This window comes from Lygodium microphyllum, chromosome 22, assembly GCF_053477565.2.
Source record: "Lygodium microphyllum isolate KBCC chromosome 22, Lygodium_microphyllum_v1.1.10, whole genome shotgun sequence".
In the NCBI taxonomy this organism is placed as follows: domain Eukaryota; kingdom Viridiplantae; phylum Streptophyta; class Polypodiopsida; order Schizaeales; family Lygodiaceae; genus Lygodium; species Lygodium microphyllum.
Window position 1 is genome coordinate 37,922,630 of NC_141156.1, and position 23,344 is coordinate 37,945,973.

At 38.4% G+C, this 23,344-nt stretch overlaps 1 protein-coding gene across 1 annotated transcript; it reads left to right on the forward strand.

Moving 5' to 3' along the window:
* The first annotated feature begins 11,692 nt into the window (after positions 1–11,692).
* LOC148017040 (putative flavin-containing monooxygenase 1) lies at positions 11,693–15,273 on the forward strand. The gene is made up of 5 exons (XM_087663045.1): positions 11,693–12,571; positions 13,002–13,242; positions 13,488–13,666; positions 13,827–14,176; positions 14,765–15,273. Exons 1-5 carry the CDS (start codon positions 12,089–12,091, stop codon positions 15,186–15,188), a joined length of 1,677 nt encoding a protein of 558 aa, XP_087519171.1. The 5' UTR covers positions 11,693–12,088; the 3' UTR covers positions 15,189–15,273.
* Positions 15,274–23,344: the final 8,071 nt, after the last annotated feature.

Genomic DNA, 23,344 nt, shown 5'->3' on the forward strand with positions numbered 1-23,344 from the left:
CGCCCTAGCTTTCTTTCTTTGTGCTTGATTTTGGCCCTGTGCTGTCTTGGCCTGAGACCTAAACACTCCCTTGTTTTGATCCTTGTAAGACCAAGTCCTGTTACTTCTTGGCTTGGTCTGCACCTCCTGTATTATGGGTGCAACTCGAATGAGTGCATCTTGAAGGTCCATTGGGCGCATTGATTCCAGGCGGGTGTTTATGGGTGGGTTTAATCCGGCACAAAACTTTGACACCTGTTGTGTCATATCCATTTGCGGCGCGTACTTCAAAAGAGAGACGAACTTTGAATAGTATGCATCAAGAGATAGTCCAAGCTGCTTTAATTCATAGAATTCATTCATCTCCTGCATGCAATAGGTAGGTGGTAGATATCTCCCTTGCATAGCTCTTTTAAGCTTCTCGCAAGTAACTGACCCTTTCGAGATCCCTTGGTCTCTGCACCATTGCTTCCACCAAAGTCTTGCTTCGTCGGTAAGCTTCAATTTGGCAAGCATCGCTTGGTTAGCGGGTGCAGTACACCTACTGCTTCGAAGTAATCCTTCATGGATTTGATCCAGACCTCGGCATTAGTTTGGATAGTCCTTCCTTTACCATCGAATTCTGGTGGCTTAATTTGCTTGAGAAGAAACTTCTTCTCCTGAATTACGGCCGTACTTGGTGTAGGGGTTAGACTAGGAATCTGCACTTGAGGTTGTGCCTGGGCATTAGATTCTTTACGTTAAAATTTGTTAAGTGTTTTTCACATTACATTACATACCCAGTTCAGCTTTTAGCCAAGTGACCTAATCACTTAATTCCTTTACCAACCTCACAGCCATGACAGATAGTGATAAAATTTTTATTCATTTATAAGGGCATAGCCCTTTCGAGTACAATTATTTTTGGGAAGATGGAACAAGCTGATTGGCATATCAATTTGGGGAGAATAAGATTGTGTTACATTCAGCTACGGGAACTGAGTAATAATATGGATTGGGGTCATGGATTTTCAGGAATCGATAGGTCATAGGAAGCTTGGGATATCCCTTCCTTTGATACCCGTTCTTCTCATAACGTCCCAACACCTTGATTCTATCAGCAGGGATTATTCGAGTCACTTCATCGTACACATACTTGTTTTGCTTGACCTTTCGACTACCGACATGTAGGGTTGCATTTGCATGAGCCTCAATAAAGATGAACAGCTTTACGATCTTTAAGTCCTCCATCCACTTGATTCTCTTCAAGTTGGTCCGAAGGTACGCAAGTCGATGGGTAGTTATGTAATAAATTCCTGAATCACCCATCCATCTCCGTTCCACGTACAGGGGTGAAGGATTGTAGATGCGGTCTAGGATATTCATCATATCCAGCCTCCGTCGATAATCCGAGGCACACATCGCGGTCATAAACACAACTTGGAACACTAAAAATTTGTTCCATGCTTCGCGACTCTACAGGCCAGCATCAATAAGTAAGTAAGGAAATGTTCTTAATAGCAACATTTGCTCTACTTCTGCTCATTAAGTTTCCCTTGGATCCCTGGAGCTCACGTACCCTTCTTTTTTGGTCACGTGATCTATGTAGATATTTTCTATGTAGTAGTGATATCATGCCATGATTGTACCAGTCCTTTCATTATGCGATCATGTATTTATTTCATGTATCAATGTCATGATTTAAGTACACTTTGTCTTTATTTACACGAGCATTGTATACGGTGCAGAAACTATTTTGTCTGCCCTGCCACAAAATTATTTTTTTCCATGTTACCATCGTTATTAGCGTCGTAAATTTACTGCACACGTCGTTATTAGCGTCGCAAAGCATCTTTATCAGCGTTGTTTGCGTCGGTATCACCGATGCAAATAACGATGCTGATAATGACGCTAATACCGATTGTTCTATGGCATCGCCAATAACGACGTTTTTTGCGACGACGGGGGCAATTTCTTTATTAACATTTTCGTTGCTTTTAACGTCGATATAAGGCCTATATCTTGTAGTGTCCCGGGGATATCAATCATAAATATATGTATGTATCCTGTGGGTTCGACATAAGGGATTTTTAAAATACCGATTATACACATTTTTTACATAGGTCCCATATAAAGGGGTTACTTACAGATTGAATAGAAAAGGGTTATGTTTTATTAAAGTAAAGTTCACAAATAAGGATATTTATAAATAGGCCTTGAACACAAGTGATATAGAGGGTATGCATGTAGTGAATTTCCCCGGCCTCATTCATATAGCTCCCATTTCCAAGTATAGCCTTGGTTGAGGTTATAGTGTGTAAATTTGAGAGAAACCTACTCTATTGATCTAACATTGAAGCTCCTTCCATATCCCACAAACTTCTACATAGTCCCAAAGTAAACACTTGATGGTTCCCTTCTCACTTACACAAAGGCCACAAAGGTTTGATATCTCTCTGGATTTGCTAAGTCTCTCCCTTGTTGGGAATTTTTTCATCAGTTCTCTCCATAACATGATATTGAGGCATTTTGAAGGAGCATGGCCCCAAACCCATCTGACTCTCCTCTCCCAAGTCCTCATCTTAGTTCCTAGGTAGCTTGATTCTCTCCTCTCCCAAGTTGTCATCATCTTGGTTCACATGTAGCTTGTTCTCTCCTTTCGCAAGTCCTCATCTTGGTTCATAGGTGCCTTGTTTTCCAGCAACTACTGAGCTTTAGGATGTGTCTACCATCACCCCTCAAGAAGTCTTTGGCTTTTCTACAGTCTACCTAAAATTTTCCTTCTTTTTTCTAAAGTCATGATAGCATGTTTATTTTGGCTTCATAGCATGAGGTTGGTTAATTCTCCTTTCTCTTCGCCAATACTTCCATGAGCTAGCTTCCTTCTTTCTCACTTAGGTCCCATCTTGTAACCACTTCATTTTCATAAACCCAAAGGAGGGTTTTTGCATCCCATAGGTCCTTCCACCTGTGAATGCCCCAATTATAGAGCTTCTAGGTTAATCTAGGCTTAGTTACTATGGGTGGTAAGTTAGCATCATATACTAAAGCTCAACTAAAAGGCCATCAATTCTAATCGGGGATTTGCCATATTTCATCCTCTTAAGCATCTCTTCCACCTCATCTTCAATGTGATAGGTTTGTAGATTTGCTCCATCCCTTTAACTTCAATGCTAGGGGAGTATCCTTCACAAAAATTCCGAAACTTTTGATCGTAGTTAGCCACCAAGGGGGCTAAGTACCAATAATACATGCCATTTGTTTGTGGAAGGCTCTAAGGATGCCTTCAAGTGTGAAATGTTGAATCCTTCATCATCCACAATGGAAGGAATTGATTCCCTTTCGTGCTTATTATCCAATGCTCTAAAAAAGAGGGTTGTGGGTCCATCTCCTTCAGCTTTCTGCTTTGTTTTCAATTGAACCTTAGCGAGTTGTACTCGGCATGTCTCCTACTTCTCAAGATATACTTCACAGTCTTGCAATAAGATAGAGAGATATGGATCATCATGAAAGGAAGCAAGAGCATGTAATAGATTCTTTCTCACTCAAGAAACGTTATTCATAGCTTCTTCATATATGGCCTTATTACAACTCAACCACATAGTGGCATCATAGTAGTTTAGGTCACAATGGAAGGCAAGGCAGTGATCCCAATGTCAATGTACACTGCTACAAATGTGTCGATGGGGAGAGCCAAATAGTGGGTACAATTAGGGACGGTGTTGAAAGAGAAACCAACTCTCTTGCTGGGTGACTGAAACATGAGAAATCTGGCTAAGGGGACAGATCTCATGGCTTGGGGAGCATGACCAAAGAGGAAAGGGTGTAGACTGGGATTAGCTCGTCACACTCCACGGTTTAGAAGACTTGGCCAATGTTGTTGACCAAAAGGAAGACAAGATGTTGAAGTGGCACAACCACCAACATGGCACAACATGGCGGGTAGCCTGTTGCAAGAGGTTCTATACCAATGATAATGTATGGTGGCTATCATCTGACTGCAGTTCTGCCACTCTAAGTGATGTCATAAAGTTGAATCAGCTCCCAATCCACTTGACATTCTGGATGCTTGAAGCTAGGAGAATTCAAGAAGGCCCCTCTCTTTTCAAACTAAATGTGTCCTTGAGGATTCCCTATGTCGAATGAGCTGCTTGAGATATTGCTTTTGGATGGAAGTTATTTCTTGCAATTGGATTATAGTGGAGCATGTAGATGGTCTAATTGATGTTATATGTATCATCTGTGCAAGAATGCCACTACGTGAAGTCTGGATCAATTTACTTTTCAACTTGAAATCGTATGCTTAAATCATGGCCCCTTTCACATCTTGGGTTCTTAAGTTGTTTCTTAGACTAGCCTTTATTATTATAATAATTAGAGTACCTTGTGTAAGGTTTAAATACATTTTTCCTTTCTCAATCCCTTTTAATCAAATCATTTTCCTTGGTCCTTATTTACGAGTTGAACTAGTATGTTGACTTGGGTCCTTGTGACAACTTCGTTTGTTGAGAACAAGCTTTACTATGCAAGCAAAAGTGTTTCCCCTTTATGAGAAATTGGCCTCATTCATTCATGAAAATTATACTAACAATGGAGATTAATCATAGTTACATTTTACATGTAGGAGGGTAATCCTACTTTACAATCATGTGTAGGAAACTGTTCTTGCATAGCATTCATACATTAAAGAAAAATATTCATACATTAAGTAGTTACAGGTGAAACAAGAAAGTCACATATAGAAGTTTCCAATTAAGGAGGGAAAATTCATACTGTGGTGTTCACATGAAATAGGAGAACACATATCCCTTCAACAACAACCATTGTGAGAGAAATGCTTCTACATTTCTTATGTACAAAACATTTTCTAATAAATCAACGCTTGATGTCATATGATTTGAGAAATTCTCTTCCTGGTTTAATTAAGTTCATATATGAGGCAAAAGTCTAGAAATTGTTGTAGTGCACCTCAACTATGAGACTATCATGCCCTTGCAAGGCAACGCCGATAAGGAAAAAATACACACACTAGATGAAGGTTGGGTCCATGATGATGATGACGACGACGATGATGTTGTTGCTTAGCATAGGGCAATTAGGTTAGCGATTATATTGAAGAGGGCTAAATAATTATCAGCAGGAGAAAGAAGTGCTCAGGACACGCAAGGCAAGAGGTAGCTGTGAGGGAGTAGCTCGGTGGCCATGCACGTTGAAGCTAGATCGAGGTGGAGGACTAGGGGCCCAAGAGGGTGCAGTGCGTGCTGTCGAAGAGGAGGCAAGTGCCGTTGCCCACCTCACCATCTGCACGTTGAAGCCGTCATCCTCTCTCGGGTCCTGCACCCGGCCGGGCATGCCGCCACCATGTCACAAGGAACGTCCTCAGCCGAAGGCATGGCACCTCGGGTGCGTGTGGATCAGAGGAAGCGCCGGCCTCCTGGCGCTCACCTCAGATTCCTGCGACAAACAACATGATCCACCTCCATCTCTTTTACTACTAAATCTATCCATTTAAGAGGCCAATTTAGCCCTAGAGCTTTCACGTGGGACAATGGTTCCTCTTTCCTTCATCCTTTGCAACCCTGCCCCCATCATCCTCCAAATTGAATATTAATATAGTTATGAGAGATAGCATATATCCTCAAGAAAAGACCAATGGGAGTTTAGATTTAAAAACATTTGGTCACTAAGTATTGTAGAAGAAATTTTTTCCCTATTATTGCTAATCTCACATAAAGGCCTTTGGATAGGAGAGCATGCCCTTAAATTGGGAATTCGGAATGGCAAGTGTCCTAGATGTTTACCTTAGCTTGAGATTTTGACTCACTTGGTTTTACATTGTAGGTTCAATAAAGGTAGTTTGGACTTCATTCAGTGGGCAATTAAATATTTTCGTTTATATAAATTACCATGGAAGGAATTGCTATTTGGGGAAGCTAATAATCTTCTGACTGAAATTTGGACTTGGATTAGGTCATTTGTGCTATGGTCCATATAAACCTGGAGAAATGAAACAATCTTTAAATATTATATATCCAACTCTTTTTGAGGGCTAAAATTTGAATTCCTATGTTAGGTTGGAATATAGTACAGTAGAGGTATTGTCAAGCAAAATTTAAAGAAAACATGGGCATAACTACAATTGGACAAACTCACAACCAAAGCCCAAGCCATTGGGACCCAACTTGCCATGGAACGAGGACTTTGGCACATCCGAAACTCCATCAAAGATACTACAAAAAAAAATTTAAATCCTCCATACTATTAGCTTTTGGACACCTAAGGTGGGGGGAGGAGGGAGGATCACTCATAAGTATGTAAGTATATCACATGGGTTCAGAAGAAGGGATTTTTTAAATACATTTTCTACAAATTTTTAACATACATAAGGGTACCATATAAAGGGGTTATTCATAGATTGAATAGAAAGGGGTGTGTTTTATTTAGGAAAATTTCAGAGATAAAGATCTTTTTAAACAAGCCTTAAATTGACTTGATGTAGAGGGTTTAAATGCAGCGAACCCCTAATTGGACACCTCTATCTTATGGATGCAATACGTATTAAGCATACCCTTGTACATGATAAATCACCAGCCAGGGTTCTCCCCCTATGCATGGCCATCTCTAAATTTTTCCTTTCTCAGATAAGAACCAATAGGTTTTAGCATTAACTTATCCCCTTAATGTCAATTTTTGATACAAGATTTTAATGCAACTCTTTAGATGCAAAAATATTGATAATATTAAAAATAGAAAGGGTACAACTTAATGTCGCAACTAAAAATTTGCCTCTTCCCTTGGACATAAGACTTAAGCTTAATGACCTTTCAAGACTAAACGTTTGCTTCTTCCCATGGACATAAGACAAGCTTAATGACATTTCAAGACTAAAGACTTCCTCAACATCATCATGTGTCTAAGCACTTCTTACCAAGTCTCTTAGCCTTGCATTTATCCCAAGACAAATACCTCAAAGACATCAGAGACAGGGAAAGGAACATAAATCCATGGAAGATAAGAGTGTAGGAGAGACAATGTATGCAGGGTGATCTTTTAGGAGGAACCTCCTGTTATTGTATAGCTAGTCCCCCATTTAGTAGCCTGTAGTGGTTATTCATGCTTCAATGGCCCAGGATCCACCCATTGTGTAGGATCATGTTGATGTTGGATAGAAATGACAAGATGTACCAGCTCCACATCTAGTTTTGTAGCACTCTACTAGAGTCTCATGTCCTCTTGATCGTTATGAGTCCTCCATGGATTATGTCATGGTGACAGGCTTTGCTAAACCCTTTACTTATGAGGAGGCTATGTGCAAAGGTGATAGTTCTTCTTAGAAGAGGGCTATGCAGTTTGAATTTGACTCATTACATAAAAACCATACTTAGAATGTGGTTTCCTTGCCTAGTGGAAAACACACATTGCCATGCAAGTGGATGTATAAGCTAAAGAGCACCCATGGTCACCCTAAGCCAACATATAAGGCCCATTTGGTTGCAAAAGGGTTTTAAATACAAAAATGGATTTCACTTTGATGAGATCTTATCTTCAATCAAAATGAATACCCTTTGCTTGGTTTTGGCATTTATTGCATAGTTAGACATGGACTTGTACTAGATGTTAAGTTGGCTTTTCTATATATGGATCTACATAAGGAAATTTGTATGTAGACTTAAGGACTTTGTGGAAATGGGCAAGAAAATATTAGAATAGTAGAATGTACTCATATGAACATGTACTTAGAGAATATCTAGGAAGACAATATCTAGATATTTAGGAGAACTAGATAAGATGGATCTAGAACATGTGGATGATACTTCTATGTGTCATTATCTCTTGAACAAATGCAATTGCACACACTCTTGACTTCCTCCTACACATTTGGGATTCTCAAAATGTTTCCAAGTGCACATAAAAATCCTATCTCATTGAGTTTCTCATTTTCACATCACTATTTCTCAATGTGCAATCTTGAATCCCTACATATGATGTTATCCTACCATCACATTCCATCTACACTATATTTATTTATGTCACATCAATCCCAATCTATCAAATCATAATTTCTTTCTATCCTATCCTATCCTACCTTCCTCTTGCGATCATCTTGCTCTAATTGTATACCCAAATCTCAATCATTATTTTACGTTACATGGCAACAACCTCATCAACAATCACAAGTACTCTCTCTTCCAATTTTCTCTCAGTATCATCATGAAATGGTCTATCTCTTGCCTCACCCAAATCATCATCTACAAATTGCATCTTTCTCAAATTGGCCAACTATTTTAGCCTTCCAAAGTGTGGAAAATCAGAGTTTGCAGCAAGAAGAATGTGCACAAAAGGGAGAAGAGAGCTCAAAGTACAAGAACAAAATCTTGCTTACTAAGTCACTTAGAGTACAACTTGGGTACACTCTCTCTCACTTGATAGTGACCCATAGGTTGTTTATATAGCCTCTACCAAGCTAGAGTTAGGGTTTTCCCTGCCCCTTAAGGTCATTCATATCCATTTGCCCTCATAGACCCTTGCTTAGGGTGAATTTCCATGCCTATATTCTAACACCCCCCTCAATCAAGTGGGATGCCTTTATAAATCAAGCTACAAGGATATTCATAGGTAGAGGATGTTACAAGACTCAAAAGAGTCGGTCATCTGTGGATTGGGAGGCAAAGTTGGACTCCAATTCCTTAGGTACTTGTGAAACATTGGGACACTAACTGGTGATATGCCCAATCTTTTTGCATTTATTGCACTTCATTTTGTCAGGATATTTCTTCCAGCAATTGCTTACAATATGCCATTTTTTGTGACAGAATGAGCACTTAGTAGAAGCAGTATGGACTAATACTTGCTCACGGGAAGTAAATGATCTCTTATCAAGTTTATCATGAAGCAAACTATAGTGATCAGCTCTTCATCAAGGTATCCATCAACCAAAGCCCAAAGATCTTCATCATCAACTTACATCCCTTAAATCATTGCAAGCAAAGATTGATGTATATCTTCTGCAATAACAAGGACAAGGTCTCATGCTATAGTCATCATTGTAATCTTACTTCTCTTGTAGCCAAAATGATTGGCAAAAAGTCCTTGTATTGCAAAAGAAAAGCCTATTTTCTTTTGAGAAGGGAGGAAGAATGTTAGAAGATATTGTTAACATTTTCTAGAGAGGGGGAATGTTAGAATATTAGAATGTACTCATATGAACATGTACTTAGAGAATATCTAGGAAGACAATATCTAGATATTTAGGAGAACTAGATAAGATGGATCTAGAACATGTGGATGATACTTCACTAAGAGAACCTACCATATCCACACCTTCATTGTATATATATGTGTACTCTCACCTATTCCAAAGAATTGTGTAATCAAGTATGCATTACAAGTGTGTGGTTCATTCTCCATCTCATTGTCTCATTATCTCTCTCTCTTTCTCTCACCATTAACTTCACTACAGAAACACCTAGTATGTGAGTGGCGGAAGAGTCTCTATGGACTTAAGCAAGCACCCATGGAATGGTATCATATGTTTGATACCTTTATGCATTCATAGTCTTATTCCTGCATCACTATGGATCATTGTCTCTACATGAAGAAGGCATGTGATGGTAGCCTTATTATTTTGATACTCTATGTTGATGATGTGCTAATTGCTGGGAGTACTCATGATGAACTAGATGCTTTTAAATACTCAACTCAAGAATATATTTGAGATGATTGACATGTGGCATGCTTCTTATATTTTGTATGCATATTACATGCAAGTGTTCGAAGGAACTTCTCTACTTGTTGTAGAAGAAGTACATTCACATGATCCTTGAGTGATTTAATATGCAAAATAATAACCCCATTGGCATCCCTTTTAACTTCTCATGTGAAGGTCAGTCAAACAAATTATCCCTAGTTAGATGATGAGAAGGTCAAGGTGGCCAAGTTTCCATATGCATCCATGGTGGGCATCTTGATGTATGCCATGATAGCCACTAGACTTCACATATCATTTGCAGTGGGACTTGCGGCTTGTTACATTGTGACACCTAGCCGATGACATTAGGACACCGTGAAGGGTATCATGAGATACCTTAAAGACGTTGTGGACTTGTGCCTTTGCTATGGCATCCATACTACCGAGGTTGTGGGTTACATTGACTTAGATTATGCATGACATGCAGATAGTAGAAGGTCCACCTCTAGCTATGTCGTCACCTTTGCTAGAGGTACTATTTCTTGGATATTTAGGGTGCAAAAATACATTGTCTTGTCTACTACCAAGGCTATGTTCATTGTAGCCACCCCCACTAAGGCCCTTTGATTAGGCCATCTAGTTGCAAACCTTGGAGTTACTTCTATGAGTCCTACTTTGCATTAGAATTCTATGAGTGCCATCCAATTGGCACGTAATCTATTCTTTCATACGAAGACCAATCACATTGAGGTGTGTTATCATTTCATCAAAGAGGTGATTGAGGACAAGCACATAGTACTTCTCAAGATCTCTATAGATAAGAGTCTTGTTGATTTGCTCACTAAAAGTCTCCTAGTGGAGCATTATGCATTCCTTAGGAAGATGATGGGTATAGGACTAGATGACGCCTTTCCTCATCCAGTTGTACTTATATGTACATATCACATTGTGATCGTTAGAGTTTCCACACATTAGGCTTGCACTCTTCAGTTTAATCCTCCATAGCCATTGCTCTTGCTTTTGCTTGTGCTCTTCTCTCACTCACTCTTGCTCAACCTTTCACTTGAGAGTCATGTTTGAGATATCAAAGTCAACATCATGTTGAAAACTATCGATGGTGGCATAGAAGTCATCCAAGGATCCTCTTGATTTTTTTGTCATGCTTGGTATGGTCCTCATGGTCTCTAGATTCACTAGTACTTGATTAATAAGGTCACGAAAAGTGGTGTTTTTGACATTAATAGATCAACTAAGTCTTAGGAATCACATCCACTTTGCAAGCACATGCACCTATATCAGTGGTGGGGATCAAAAGATCACATCCACTTTGTAGGGACATGCACGTATGCCATGGGTTCAAGTCCTTGGTTTCCTCCAATTGATTTGAGTTTGCAGAGATTGTTGTTTTTGTTATTGCTTGCCTTATCACCATATCCCATCCGTTAAAGATTCATCTTTGTGATTATCAATGGTCTTAGAAAGAAAAGGCTTCTCTATGTTAAGTTAGCTTTTGTTCACGCACATTTATATGCACAATGCACAACCAAGCTTTGCTCATACAATTGCATCATAAATTCAAAATTGAGAAGAACATTTTGATGGGTGCCGAGAATGGCTACGGGGCTTCCCTTGTGCATGCTTCGCTTTGAATAGAGAGCTTACACTCCAATCGCATGCCGATGGCCGGGGTATGAGAGTGTTCTTCATCCCCCTTGAATTCTGTTGCATGTGCTGCACTGATTCCGCTCCTGTGGCATGTATTTGAGTGTGTTAGCGCACCATTGTTTTGCAGGAATGTCAACCGTCAAGAGATGTATTGCATTGTTGGAATAGTTCTTAACGAAAATTGTGGCAAGAAAGAAGAAGAAGAAGGAGCGAACGGAGGTCACTACAAGGCAACATCGCCTGTATTTCCACAGATTTTTTGATAAAAAATTAAGAGGGGGTTTTCTGAAAATCCCTCATGTGAACGAGCAAATCAGGTTTTCTAAAACCTCGAACGTGCCTAAAAAAAAGCCGTTCCCGGACAGAAACCATCATGGGAACAGCTCCAAGGTTTGGACTCGGGCACCCACAAGACTGTAACGCATACTCAAACCATCAGGCCAAAGACCCAATTCAACTCCACTGATCTCACAAAAGTGAAAAGGGAGGACATCATCAAGAATGAAATTAGGAGACCAAGGAACAGGATGTATACCTACGTGAACTCAGTATGACAGGGAGGGAGAAGCCTGTGGTTCCTCACCTCTTCATCAGGAACAAGTCATCACGCGAGACCAAGTCAGCTTGAAACAGGAGAGAGAGAGAGAGAGAGAGAGAGAGAGGAATTACCTCCCTATAAGCAGCAGCACCTATGGAGCTTCTCTTCAAGTCGCCATCTGTATCTCCACTCATCTCTGCCTCTGCCAGAAGGAACTACCCAGCAGTTAATTGGCTCCCATGGATGACCCCACCTCCCACCACCATGGCCGAGAGGTGGCCATCGTCGGGGCCGGCATGACGGGCCTCTGCGCTTGCAAGCACCTCCTCCAGCATGGCTTCCGACCAACCGTGCTCGAGGCACGCCAGTCCCTCGGGGGGATATGGCGCCACACCTGCTCCATCACCAAGCTGCAAACAGCAAGGGATGCGTACCAGTTCTCTGACTTCTTGTGGCCTCCAGGCACACCCCCAAACCCAATGCATGATCAGGTTGTGGATTACTTGGAGGATTATGCCACCCATTTCCATGTCAGAGATAGGATTTTGTTCTATTGTGAGGTTGTTGAGATCAAATCAAGGCTTGCTGGGAGTACTCCATTCACAGGCCTGTGGGCAGACCAAGCCTTCTTGGATGGAGTGCAAACCGGCGATGGTGGTAAGGCTTGGGATGTCCGTGTGCGCAAGACAACACCTGGTCAACCTGATGTTTTTGAAGAAGAGGTTTTCTTATGCAAACTATTCCACTTAATTCATTATATGTTTGGTATTTGCATGCATTTGTCACTCGCTGATGCTGCTGAAAATGCTCTCTTGCTGCTGTATGAATCCTCTCTGTTTGTTCAAAGGAAATGAGGTATACAAATTAAGTTATGGGCACTTGTATACATTTTTTGCTCTCTTGATGCTGTAATCAGTTCTCTCTGTTTGTTGGAGGGAGAGAAGGTTATATAAAAACAGGTTCTTGGTATTTGCATGCAGTTGTTGGTCTACTACTGTTGTTATGAATTCTCCCAGCTTGTTTAACGAGATAAGGCATAGTAGGTAAGGAAAGGGATGGACCTATACAGTTGCAGAAGGAAAAGGCAGGTGCTTTTCAGTTTGGCTTTAAAGCACTTGATTAACTTCAAGTTTTTTCACCATGTACCTGCAGTGGCTAGCGTTTGATTTCCTGGTTATTTGTGTCGGTCGCTTTGGAGATTGTCCAAAATTTCCTACATACGCTTCTGGCAAAGGACCTGAACTATTTTCTGGGACAGTGCTACATTCAATGGAGTATGGGAGGCTAGACAATGAAGCTGCAAAGAAGTTAATATCTGGGAAAAGAGTGGTAGTTGCTGGATACATGAAGTCTGCCATTGACATCACAATGGAGGCGTCCAATGCCAATCATGGTAGGATTTGTTTGCCATTTAGGTGTCTCAATGGGCTTTGCTTCATTGAGGTAGATGGGTACCTTGTCATGACTGCTTCAGCTATATGATTTTGAAATCTGCAATTGCAGCTCCATGCTGTAGGTTATAAATCTCTTCCATGCTGATCAGAGGGCTTGCATCTTCCGAAATAATCATTATATTAGATAATGCTGTAAATTAGGAGGAATTTTGATGCTAATGCCTGTTGTGTTTCTGTATTGCAGGTGTTCATGGCCAACCTTGTCATCTTATCTTTAGAAGCACAAATTGGATGTTTATAAACAAAAAGCTTTTTGGAAAGCTTGCATCTCTCTTGTACTTCACTCGCTTTTCTGAAATGCTAAATTACAAGCCTGGTCAGAGCTGGCTACAAAATCTTCTTACAGCTTGCCTTTCTCCATTGGTAGTAATGATATGGACCCTCATTTCAGTGACTAACTGAATCTTGGAAAATAACTTTTACTTTCATCAACCAAGTTTTAGAGCTGAGTGCTGGCGTTTCTATTGTTCTCTGTTTGTACAATAAACAATAAAATTTGACAAATTTGGTGGTCTGCCTGCAGAGATGGGCCCGTACAAAACTTGTAGAATGGTACCTTCTCTACCATCTACCGCTTCAGAGATACGGGCTCATACCAAAGCATTCGTTTTCTGCATATGCTTCCTCTTGTAAGCTCTTTGTCTTGCCAGACCTTTTCTTCCCTAAGGTTGAGAGAAATGAGATCATCCTCCACAAGGTAACTGAATGGGGATTTTCAAAGAAAGGGATCGTACTTGATGATGGTACAGAGATTGCAGCAGATGTTGTCATACTAGCAACAGGCTATGATAGCAACAAGAAGCTCATATCATTACTGCCAAAGGAGTATTCATCATTACTGGTTGGCCCCTCTGGTATCATACCTTTGTATCGGTGAGCACATTTATCCTATTTTTCAGTCACTTAAAAAAATTCAAAAGTCTGTAAGATTGGCCATTTCCTTTATTGTTTTGGGTTTTCCTCCTGTAACTTGTTTCTTTTTTTCTAATCTCCTCTTTTGGGGTGGGTGAGACAATAACTGCCAGTTTCACTTGTTACTGCATGGCTATAAGCATGGCTTCTGTCAAAGTTGATAGTCCAAAGCTGTAAGCAAGCAACATTGAGAATGCAATGGATCATGAGAGGCTGCACTCTTGGAATAAGCATGGGTTAGCATATTAATTTTTATTTCAATGTTTCCACTCCCTGCCAAGAATCCTGTCTCAAGCCAGGCAGGCAACATTATTTCAATCCAGCCGTTCTCATTTCTGGAGTCCTAGTATGGTGTCATCTACCTTCAGACTTTAGAAGCTGGGTAGGAATGACAAATTGAGTTGGGTATCTGGTCCATAAAGTGAGAATGCATGTGCAAGCACGCGGATCTAGTATTTTTTGAAGTCCTTTGACTATTATTCTCAATAAATGGTAGGTATGTCATATTTTGAACTAACTGCATCCATATTTATGCCATTTTCCAAGCAGTGGTGCCATTCATCCTCGAATCCCACACCTTGCCATCCTGGGGTACCAGTACAAGTTTTCTCATTTGCAGTCGTCAGAGTTGGCTTCAAGATGGCTTGCATATTTTCTATCAGGAAGGTTCTCTCTTCCTAGTGTTTCTGATATGGAGAAAGATGCACATGGTTGGGTGGAACACTTGCAGAAGGCAACTCCGTTTCCTCAGCAGTTATGTTTAGGTGCTGCTGGAATCTGGCATTCTGATCAGATGTGTCGTGACATGGGGTGGAGTCCTTTCAGGAAAAATGGCTGGATTTCAGAGTTATTCTCCCCTTACAGTAATATGGATTACAACGATTTAGGTATTTTCCCTAGCGTAACACATACAGGCCAAAGCATTAGTGCAAAGATGAAGATGGAAGATGGAAGATGGAAGGTGATAACATGAGTGAAACCATTCAATATTGACTCAACTGTGAAGGAAATCGTTTTAACATATAAACATTTATGAATCCATTCAATATTCATCGAAACATTACATGATTGGAGTTTCCCATGAGATGCAGCTTTGACTCAACTCATGAAACAAGCGGTCAAATAATGGCAATACAGATTTCTGAATACATTTTTGAATTGTGCTGCTGATGTCCTAATCAAACAAGTGTATGGATGAATGCTCCCTCACTAGTATGTAATTGTTTACTTAATGCATCTATGCTTAGAAGAATATATTTAGTTATCCAAACAGACATTTGTTCTACAACAGCAGAAATTGCAGAAGTTTAGTAGCCACTCCAGCAAAATTGGTCACAACAATTGCAATCTCAAAATGCCACACAATTCAAGGCATGGCACAGTCCAACACCAATTCACTTCCACATTTCGAGCTAGTCTACCCATGCAGCCTCACTGCTCTGTAACTCTTGCTGCTTCTAGGTTTCCAATTTCAAGAGATGAAATTATAGAATTTTGCTACACCAGAGTCTCAGTACTCTTGGAGATTGCATGTATTACTAATATGTTAACAATTCGACATCTTCATGGATCGTATCTAGTACACCCCTATTACATGTGTAGAAAATGGATGCAACTAAACGGTACGCGCCGAAAAGTACTGGAGTGCAATATTGTTAAGAATATCCATCCTCTACATTTTATGGAGCTCCAACTCTTCGAGCTAAAGATGGGTTTGTTAGGAATTGAATATTGGGGCTTACATGGATATGGGTGCTTGGAATTCTTCTTTACCAGTCGTCCATCTTGGTGACGGACGAGTTGAGTGGAGCCACAATCAACTTCTTAAAATATAAGCATAGCTCTCGGAGACAAATGGCCCCTAAATCTAAATCGGGTGGGAAGTTCTTGCTTGGATCGCATTCCAAAATTATTCATGTATATGAGGTGTCATTTCATATCGAAGTCAATGGAAAAATGATGTTCAAGCTCATTTGTGTACTTGCATCTTACATGAAACATGGAATACTAAGTCCCCAAAATAAAAATAATTTTGTATATAGGCAACTTTTGAGGGCTAGCACTACAAAAAGGATTGGAGTTTAGGCCATAGACACTACAAAGTATTTAGGCCATAGACGGCCACATTGAAGCATTTTTTGAATTGCAAAAAAAAAACACAACACTTGCAGGTGCGTCTAAACTTGTATTTAAGACCCCTTCAAAAGCTTGCGTCAAAAATCATGTTTGCTTTGCATAAAATGAATGTGCTTTTTGCACCTTTGTTGAGGTGCTTGCTTGCAACCTTCATGGATACATCCATGCGATCATAAATGTGTAAGCCAAGGGAAAATAAACTAGGGAGTTACTAGTTACAAAATCGTAGTTGAAGCACCGCGGTTTTCTTTCATCCTTCCTTGCATACACATTACACATTGTTTATATAAAATTAACCCACGATGTATTAAAATATACACATAATATCATTGCTTGACATAACATGTTGAAGGATAAAATAAAGATGGACAAAATTGTACTCTTGTTTGCATTATAGTTGAAATGTAAGTTTGCATAAAGCCCAAGTTTGGCTTGCATATAATACAATGAAAATTGAAAGCTATTCAAGCTTGTCTTTGATTTCTAAGTACAAATTTTAGAAAATCCTAATGAGCATGTCTCATTGGTATACACAGAGCTTGCTCCTTGACAAGTACTTGTGGAAGAGGATTTGAATATCCCTGTGATGTACACATCATGCATGGAGTGAGTGCAATGTTTTGCTCATTGTCATATGCATCCACCCTCCCTTGCAATGCTTTGCTGAATAAGCAAGCCATTGTACCACACAGAAGTACAGTGCTTGCAACCACATAGACGAGGATATGCTCTTCCATCTATAACACTAAACCATTAAAATAAAGAGGTATCAATTAAAAACCATAATCTAAGATCAAATAAAACTATAGATTCTTTCATATTTAAGAAAGAAAAAACAAATACCAAATTGTAAAAAGTCTTGTTTATCATTAGTCCCTCTTTTTTTCCCCTTATCTCGTTGTTACCCTTTGTGTGCCTACATACACAAATAAAGTGACATGATTAAAAGTTTTAAAAATAAATATTAGAGCTCAAAACTTCTTGCAAACTCTGTCAAAATATAACTAGTTATGCTTGGAGTTAACTAAATAAATATCCAAATTGCTTGCAACAAGTCTATTTTCACAGATTTGACGTGTTAATAGATGCATGTCACTTGCAATTTATCTATATTTTTACATGCTCTATGAAACTCACCATGTTCTCATTATATAGAGAGTTTTTCTTTTACTCTACATTATACAAAGAGCTATTCTTATATAGAGGTGGTGAAACCAACATGCATGTTTTTGGACACGTGAAAAAGGCATTTTAGTGCATTTTTGCAGACTTTGCATATTTCTTCATGCTAAAACACATGAGGTTCCTACTCCACAATCTTAACAGAGACCTCTTTTAAGATCATGAGACCTCTTTTAAGCTCATGCTAATAAAAAATAGACTAAAATAAGTATAACCATAACACACAAAGAAAATAGATCTAGCTTAAAAAGTCTAAAGAAAATGAGAAGAGATTATGCCTCAAGATTAGCTTGCCTCGTTTGAAACCAAGCTTGCCTTGCTTCCTTTCAAAAATATAGGGATCACCTCCTTTAACAAATAAGAGAAACAATAAGAAGAAAAATAAGAATATAATGAAGAGAGATGAAAAGGAAAGGGAAGGAATTGAAAAAATGAACTCGTCTTCATTTATGTGGAGGAGAATTAGGAGGTAAGGAGTCTAATGTCCTCTCTTCATGAAACCTCTTAACCATGACATCTCTCACATAAGAGCTCATGGTCTTGTCTTGTGTCTCATCTATCACACAGTGCTCCTCTGAGCCCTTATCTCATCGTGTTTCACTCAAAAGAAAGATTTAAATTGAAATGAAAAGGTGGGATATTTTATTTTAGTTTTCAGTGTTGTACTAAACTAAGCATTTATGAAGACATTTAATATGCAGTGTTTTGTGTGAAAATGCATGTCTTAAATGCTTAAGCTTAAATTTCTTTTCACGCAAATTGAAACGTGGACACAAACTATCAGGGCTATTTGCTCTTTTTTTTGGGTTACCAAGGCCTCCACTAGTCATGTAAACTTAAATAGGATTTTTCATGGGTTTATCAACGTGGTTGTAAAATCGCGTCACCCGTTCGCATCTTTGCTTTGATTTTATTGTAGTGTAATCTTCACAACTTCTCTCATAGAAGTATTGAGATTAATCATTTAAGTATTTAAGATTTATGCAATGCCTTTCTTTAGCTCTCTAATTTCATTGAGGGAAATTTGATTAAGAAGTCCTTTAATATAAATGTCGCTTTCTATGGTTTTTCCAAAGTGATACAATGTTTCTTCATATACTACATGGTATTTTTGAGTTGTGCATACCTCAATTTTCTTTTGAGTTCTTAGACATCAAAACATGAGTATGTTTCTAGATTGTGAATATTATATTATTAGACAATCCTATTTAAAATTCACATGTAGTTAACTTGAGTTGAAAGAGTCAAAAGTAAGGAGTACCATTTGATCTTATCATGGAATAGTGGCGATGGAAATTGCTACTATACAAGTGGTCTCAGTTCATGCTTCAAATGCCTCCACCTATAGGATTGGGCTATGGTGAAGTATTGGTATTGGACTTGGGCAACAATGGGGATTAATGGTTAGGGACTGGAATATGACTCGCCTTGAAGAACACTCTCATGGTGGAGACGATATGCTCCAAACCAAGAAGGAGGCTTGAGATATGATTTGACTAGGATTTATGAGCTCAAAAATCTTGCCTTGCTCTACAAGATCTTGCTTGCATGGGATACTACCCATCATAACAAACACATAGGTGGCACATGGCAAGCAAGTTATCTTGATAGGTTCTATGCGAATTAGAGCGCATGGTGGCTAAGTGTCAATTTAAAGGTTAGAAAGTTGACACATATTATTGTGTCTTATCATGTCCCTATACTTAGTACCTTTAGATTGGTCTTTACAAGAATATCCATGCATGGTCCCCCCTTCCTTTCGATTCAATGCCACTATTCTGAAGAAGGATGGATGTTAAATATCATCATTAGGTCCAATTTTGAGGGGGGGAAGGCCTCTTAATTAGTGTTCACTAATGACAAGATTAGTGAATAGGCCAATAGGACACTGCCATGTTTGGTCAAATGTAACATTAGACTTCTCTACTAATTTAGCCGATCTTCATCTACTTCTAGCAAAAAGGTAAAAGGGGCCTCTAAACTTATCTTCATGAGGCAATTCAAGGCAAAGGACATGTCCTTGATAATTATATCTAAGAGATATTTCAAAAGTTTTTGCAGTTGGCATTTTTGTATGTCTATCTCATAACATTCATTATTTTGGTATTTTAGCTCCTTCAAATTGGTTTTTGCATTACCTCTGTCGTATTCTAATCTTGTTTCTCATCAATAGTTGAGACTTCTTCTTCCATAGCTTCTTCTAGGTAACCATCTAACTTTATGCAAGTGCGCAATACTATAATGCAAGAGAGGATGATCTTTGATATCCAATAACAAGGTCTTTCTCTTATAAATGTCCTCATAAAATTAACAAATAGATTAGAGAAAATGTAAGCTTTCATTGCAAAGGATGAATTCTAGGATTTAAGTTACAAAATCACGAATGACATGTAAACATTTAACACATGTAGCCTACAAAGAATCTTCACTTGGAGTCTTCTATGTAGAAATACTTTCCACTAAATTTACATTTAAAAAAAGACTAAAATTTAATATGTGTTTTTATTTTAATTTTTACTGTTCAACTAAGCTTATAAACTAACTTTGAGAATCTTTTTATTTTAGTTTTAGTGTGTTTCATTTCTTTTCAATATCTCAAAATTCTTCCATGGTCTTTTTTAGGAAACCATATAGCTTTATAAGGATATACACATGTCAAAACACAAGCTAGAATGATATATACCATCCAACAACCTACAAGCTCCATGATCGGACAAAATGGTCCCTTCTTACAAACATCCTCATAAGATCAACAAACGAAAAAGTGACAATATTAACTTTCACAAGAAAGGATGGATTCTGAGCTTCAAATTACAAGGTGAAAAAAAGACATGTAAACATTTAACCTCTATATTCTACAAAAGATCTTATCTATTGCCTTTTATTTAATAATATTTATCACCTTATTGTAAGACAATAATTGTGTCAGTTATTGGCTTCGTTATTATCTTGAACTAATTTTAGGTCTAACTATGAGAACTTTGTATAGATATAGCCCTATCAACAAGTGTGGAGTGGCAAACATCAAAGTCACTAGCAAATATATGAAGCATCATGAATGTAGAATTTGGCTGCATTATTTGCCCTAGCTGTCATTCATCATTCTTTCTAAAAAAGGATTCATTTTTTACTTTCCAAGTAGTTAGTGTCATCATATGTTTAAAAGGTGGTATGTTAACACTCAAATAACTTTCTTTTTTCCAAGTAATTGATATTAGAGCTATATCTACAAATATATAATTGGTACACTTGGACACCTCGATAAATGCTAATCATAATAATTCTCCACCTTAAAGTATCTCAAGCTATATCCATCTTCAAGACCACTTTATTCTAGTATAATTTTAAAACTTATGGAGTCTTTTACATTCTTTATAAGCTTTTTGGGTTAAAACAAGGTCGAACCCTATGGCACAATGGGAGACAATTTGGAACCATGGAATTGTCTCATAGCGTGTCATAGGATCTAACCATTTTTGTAGTGTTTTTTATGATCCTTGCATGAACTATCATTTGAAAGTCTCTCTTTGCAAGAAATATCATTATAAAGTGTTTTTTGTAGTATTTTTTATGATTCTTGCATGAAATATCATTGTAAAGTCTCTCTTTCTTAATTTTTCAATCTCATTGCTTCTTTTTGGAGAAGTTTTAGAGCTTGCTCAAACAAAATCTGCCATACTTTTGGTATTTTTTAGCATTAGGAAGACTTGCCAAAAAGTTTATTATATCATAATAGCTTAACATGAGGAATAATTTTTTAATAAGTACATACTAAATAATATTTATTATTAAAATATTTAAATTCTTTTGATAGCCTAATCTTGGTTATCCATGGAGCTTCTCCCAAAGTGTTGCAATACTTTATCTCTAATTTAGATAGATGTGGTTGATGACTTTTTTCCAAAGATTTCATGGAGATGTCAAAATGAAGTGCACATTCTTTTTGAAACATTACAATATCTCCACCATTATTGTTGAGATGACAAGCTCAACACATGCGGACATTAATGATGGACCGCCTGGTTAGATGGGTCCACACGTTTACACTTAGCACATCGGTGGTCATTATGACTCTTACATGGCCACACTGACTCATTACTTATTATATTCAGGTTGTTACACCTATTTACAGCTGGCATAGTTATAGCGCCAGCGGCCGACTAGTGTAGTCGGTTATGCATTGTTTGACTTAATAGGCCACTTTCCTTTATGTTGTATCTTATCTATACTTTGTGTACATTGTAAAGTGTGTGGAAGAAGAAGAAGAAACCAGCAAGAAAACGTTTTGGCCTCCATCTCTCTTCTTGTCTCTTGAGTGAGCTTCTCCATGTGCATTCTATGTGAGTTCGGCGCAGCATCTTGAGCAAGTCTCCCCACCACGCGATTCTTGACATGGTATCAGAGCTGCACCGCTGATTGAGGCTAGTTTTGAAGGCTAAAGCAAAGGAGAGGAGCCAAGGATTCGAGCAAGCAAGCAACGGGTAAGAAGCACTTTCATTCTCTACTTCTTCTCTTGGACAATGCCTATGGAGGCACCGGAAGCAGGGTAGAGAAAAAATCTCAGATTTGCAGTGAGATTTTGGCCATGGTGAGGATTTTGATTAGTCTAAGGCCATAGATGCTCTCATAGAGTCCATTTTGACCATTTTGAGTATAAACATGAACCCATTCTAAGGTTCGGAGTGAAAGCTATGGCATTTTTAAATGGTAAGTATGGTCTCAAGTCTAACTACACCATAAAAAATACTATAGCTTTCACTCTAGAGCTTGAAATGGGATCATGTTTACATACAAAAGGATTGGAACATGCCTTCTAAGCCCATATATAGCCTTAGAATGATCAAAATCCTCACCTTTTTTTTAAATATTTCTACTAGTGTCTACCTTGCATCTCAAAATTTGTCTCATGGTACTATCTTTTTTGCAAGGTAGTTAGTGTTATTATATTCCTTATACATTATAACACTAACTCAAACAATTATCCTTTTCTCCAAGTAATTGATGTCACTAGTGTATAGACGAAATGGTAGTTGGTGCAAAAGCCTTGGAGAACTTGGTATAGAGGGAAATTATATCATGGATAAGGAATTGCCAATGGAGAGGAATTCAAAGGTGAGGGGTTGTTTTTCTTACTTTATAAAATGATAAACTTATTAGTTTAATAATGTCGATAAAATCTTCAATGTACCATGCAATACATAGTATGTTATCGTGTCATACACTTAGTAGGGATATCGGGGACAAATATAGGTATGCTAAGCATATTATAGACTATCTCTCTTGAATGACCACATTTATTTTGTTGCTCAATGAAGACAAGGATCCCGCGACCCTGTAACGGTGGATGTTAGTGAATATGTGGGAGGATTGCTCAAAGATACCCTTAATCTAAAGCACTTACCAATTGATTTGGCAAGAGAAGAGGCCGATGCTATAGTGACAAATGTATTTGAGGATAAGATTGTATCTCTTAAGAAGGCTAGGTTTAATGCCAAAGATGGGATTAAATCCTCATGTCCTAAAATATATATGCATTTTGTGATGTAGGATAAGGTTCCACAAGTGAAACTTGTACCAAAAAGTGGAGACGTGATACTTCAAGGGAAGCATAGAAAAAATTTGCTTTGACTAAATCTTTGGATATGGTGTTTCTAGAAGAAAAACTGTGCAACCTAGAGTTATGGCCACATTTGTTGTGATGACTAAGAACTTGCATGAAGTTCACTATAATTGAATTGTGAGAGGTTTCATTGCAAGTGCTACTCGTTGTAATGATTAAATATCAATTTATTTGATGGAGGAGTGATGCTA

Coding starts and splice junctions, on each gene's coding strand:
- LOC148017040 (XM_087663045.1), top strand. CDS start 12,089: ATGGATGACCCCACCTCCCACCACCATGGCCGAGAGGTGGCCATCGTC. Junction 12,572..13,001: donor CTGATGTTTTTGAAGAAGAG/GTTTTCTTATGC, acceptor ATGTACCTGCAG/TGGCTAGCGTTTGATTTCCT. Junction 13,243..13,487: donor GGCGTCCAATGCCAATCATG/GTAGGATTTGTT, acceptor TCTGTATTGCAG/GTGTTCATGGCCAACCTTGT.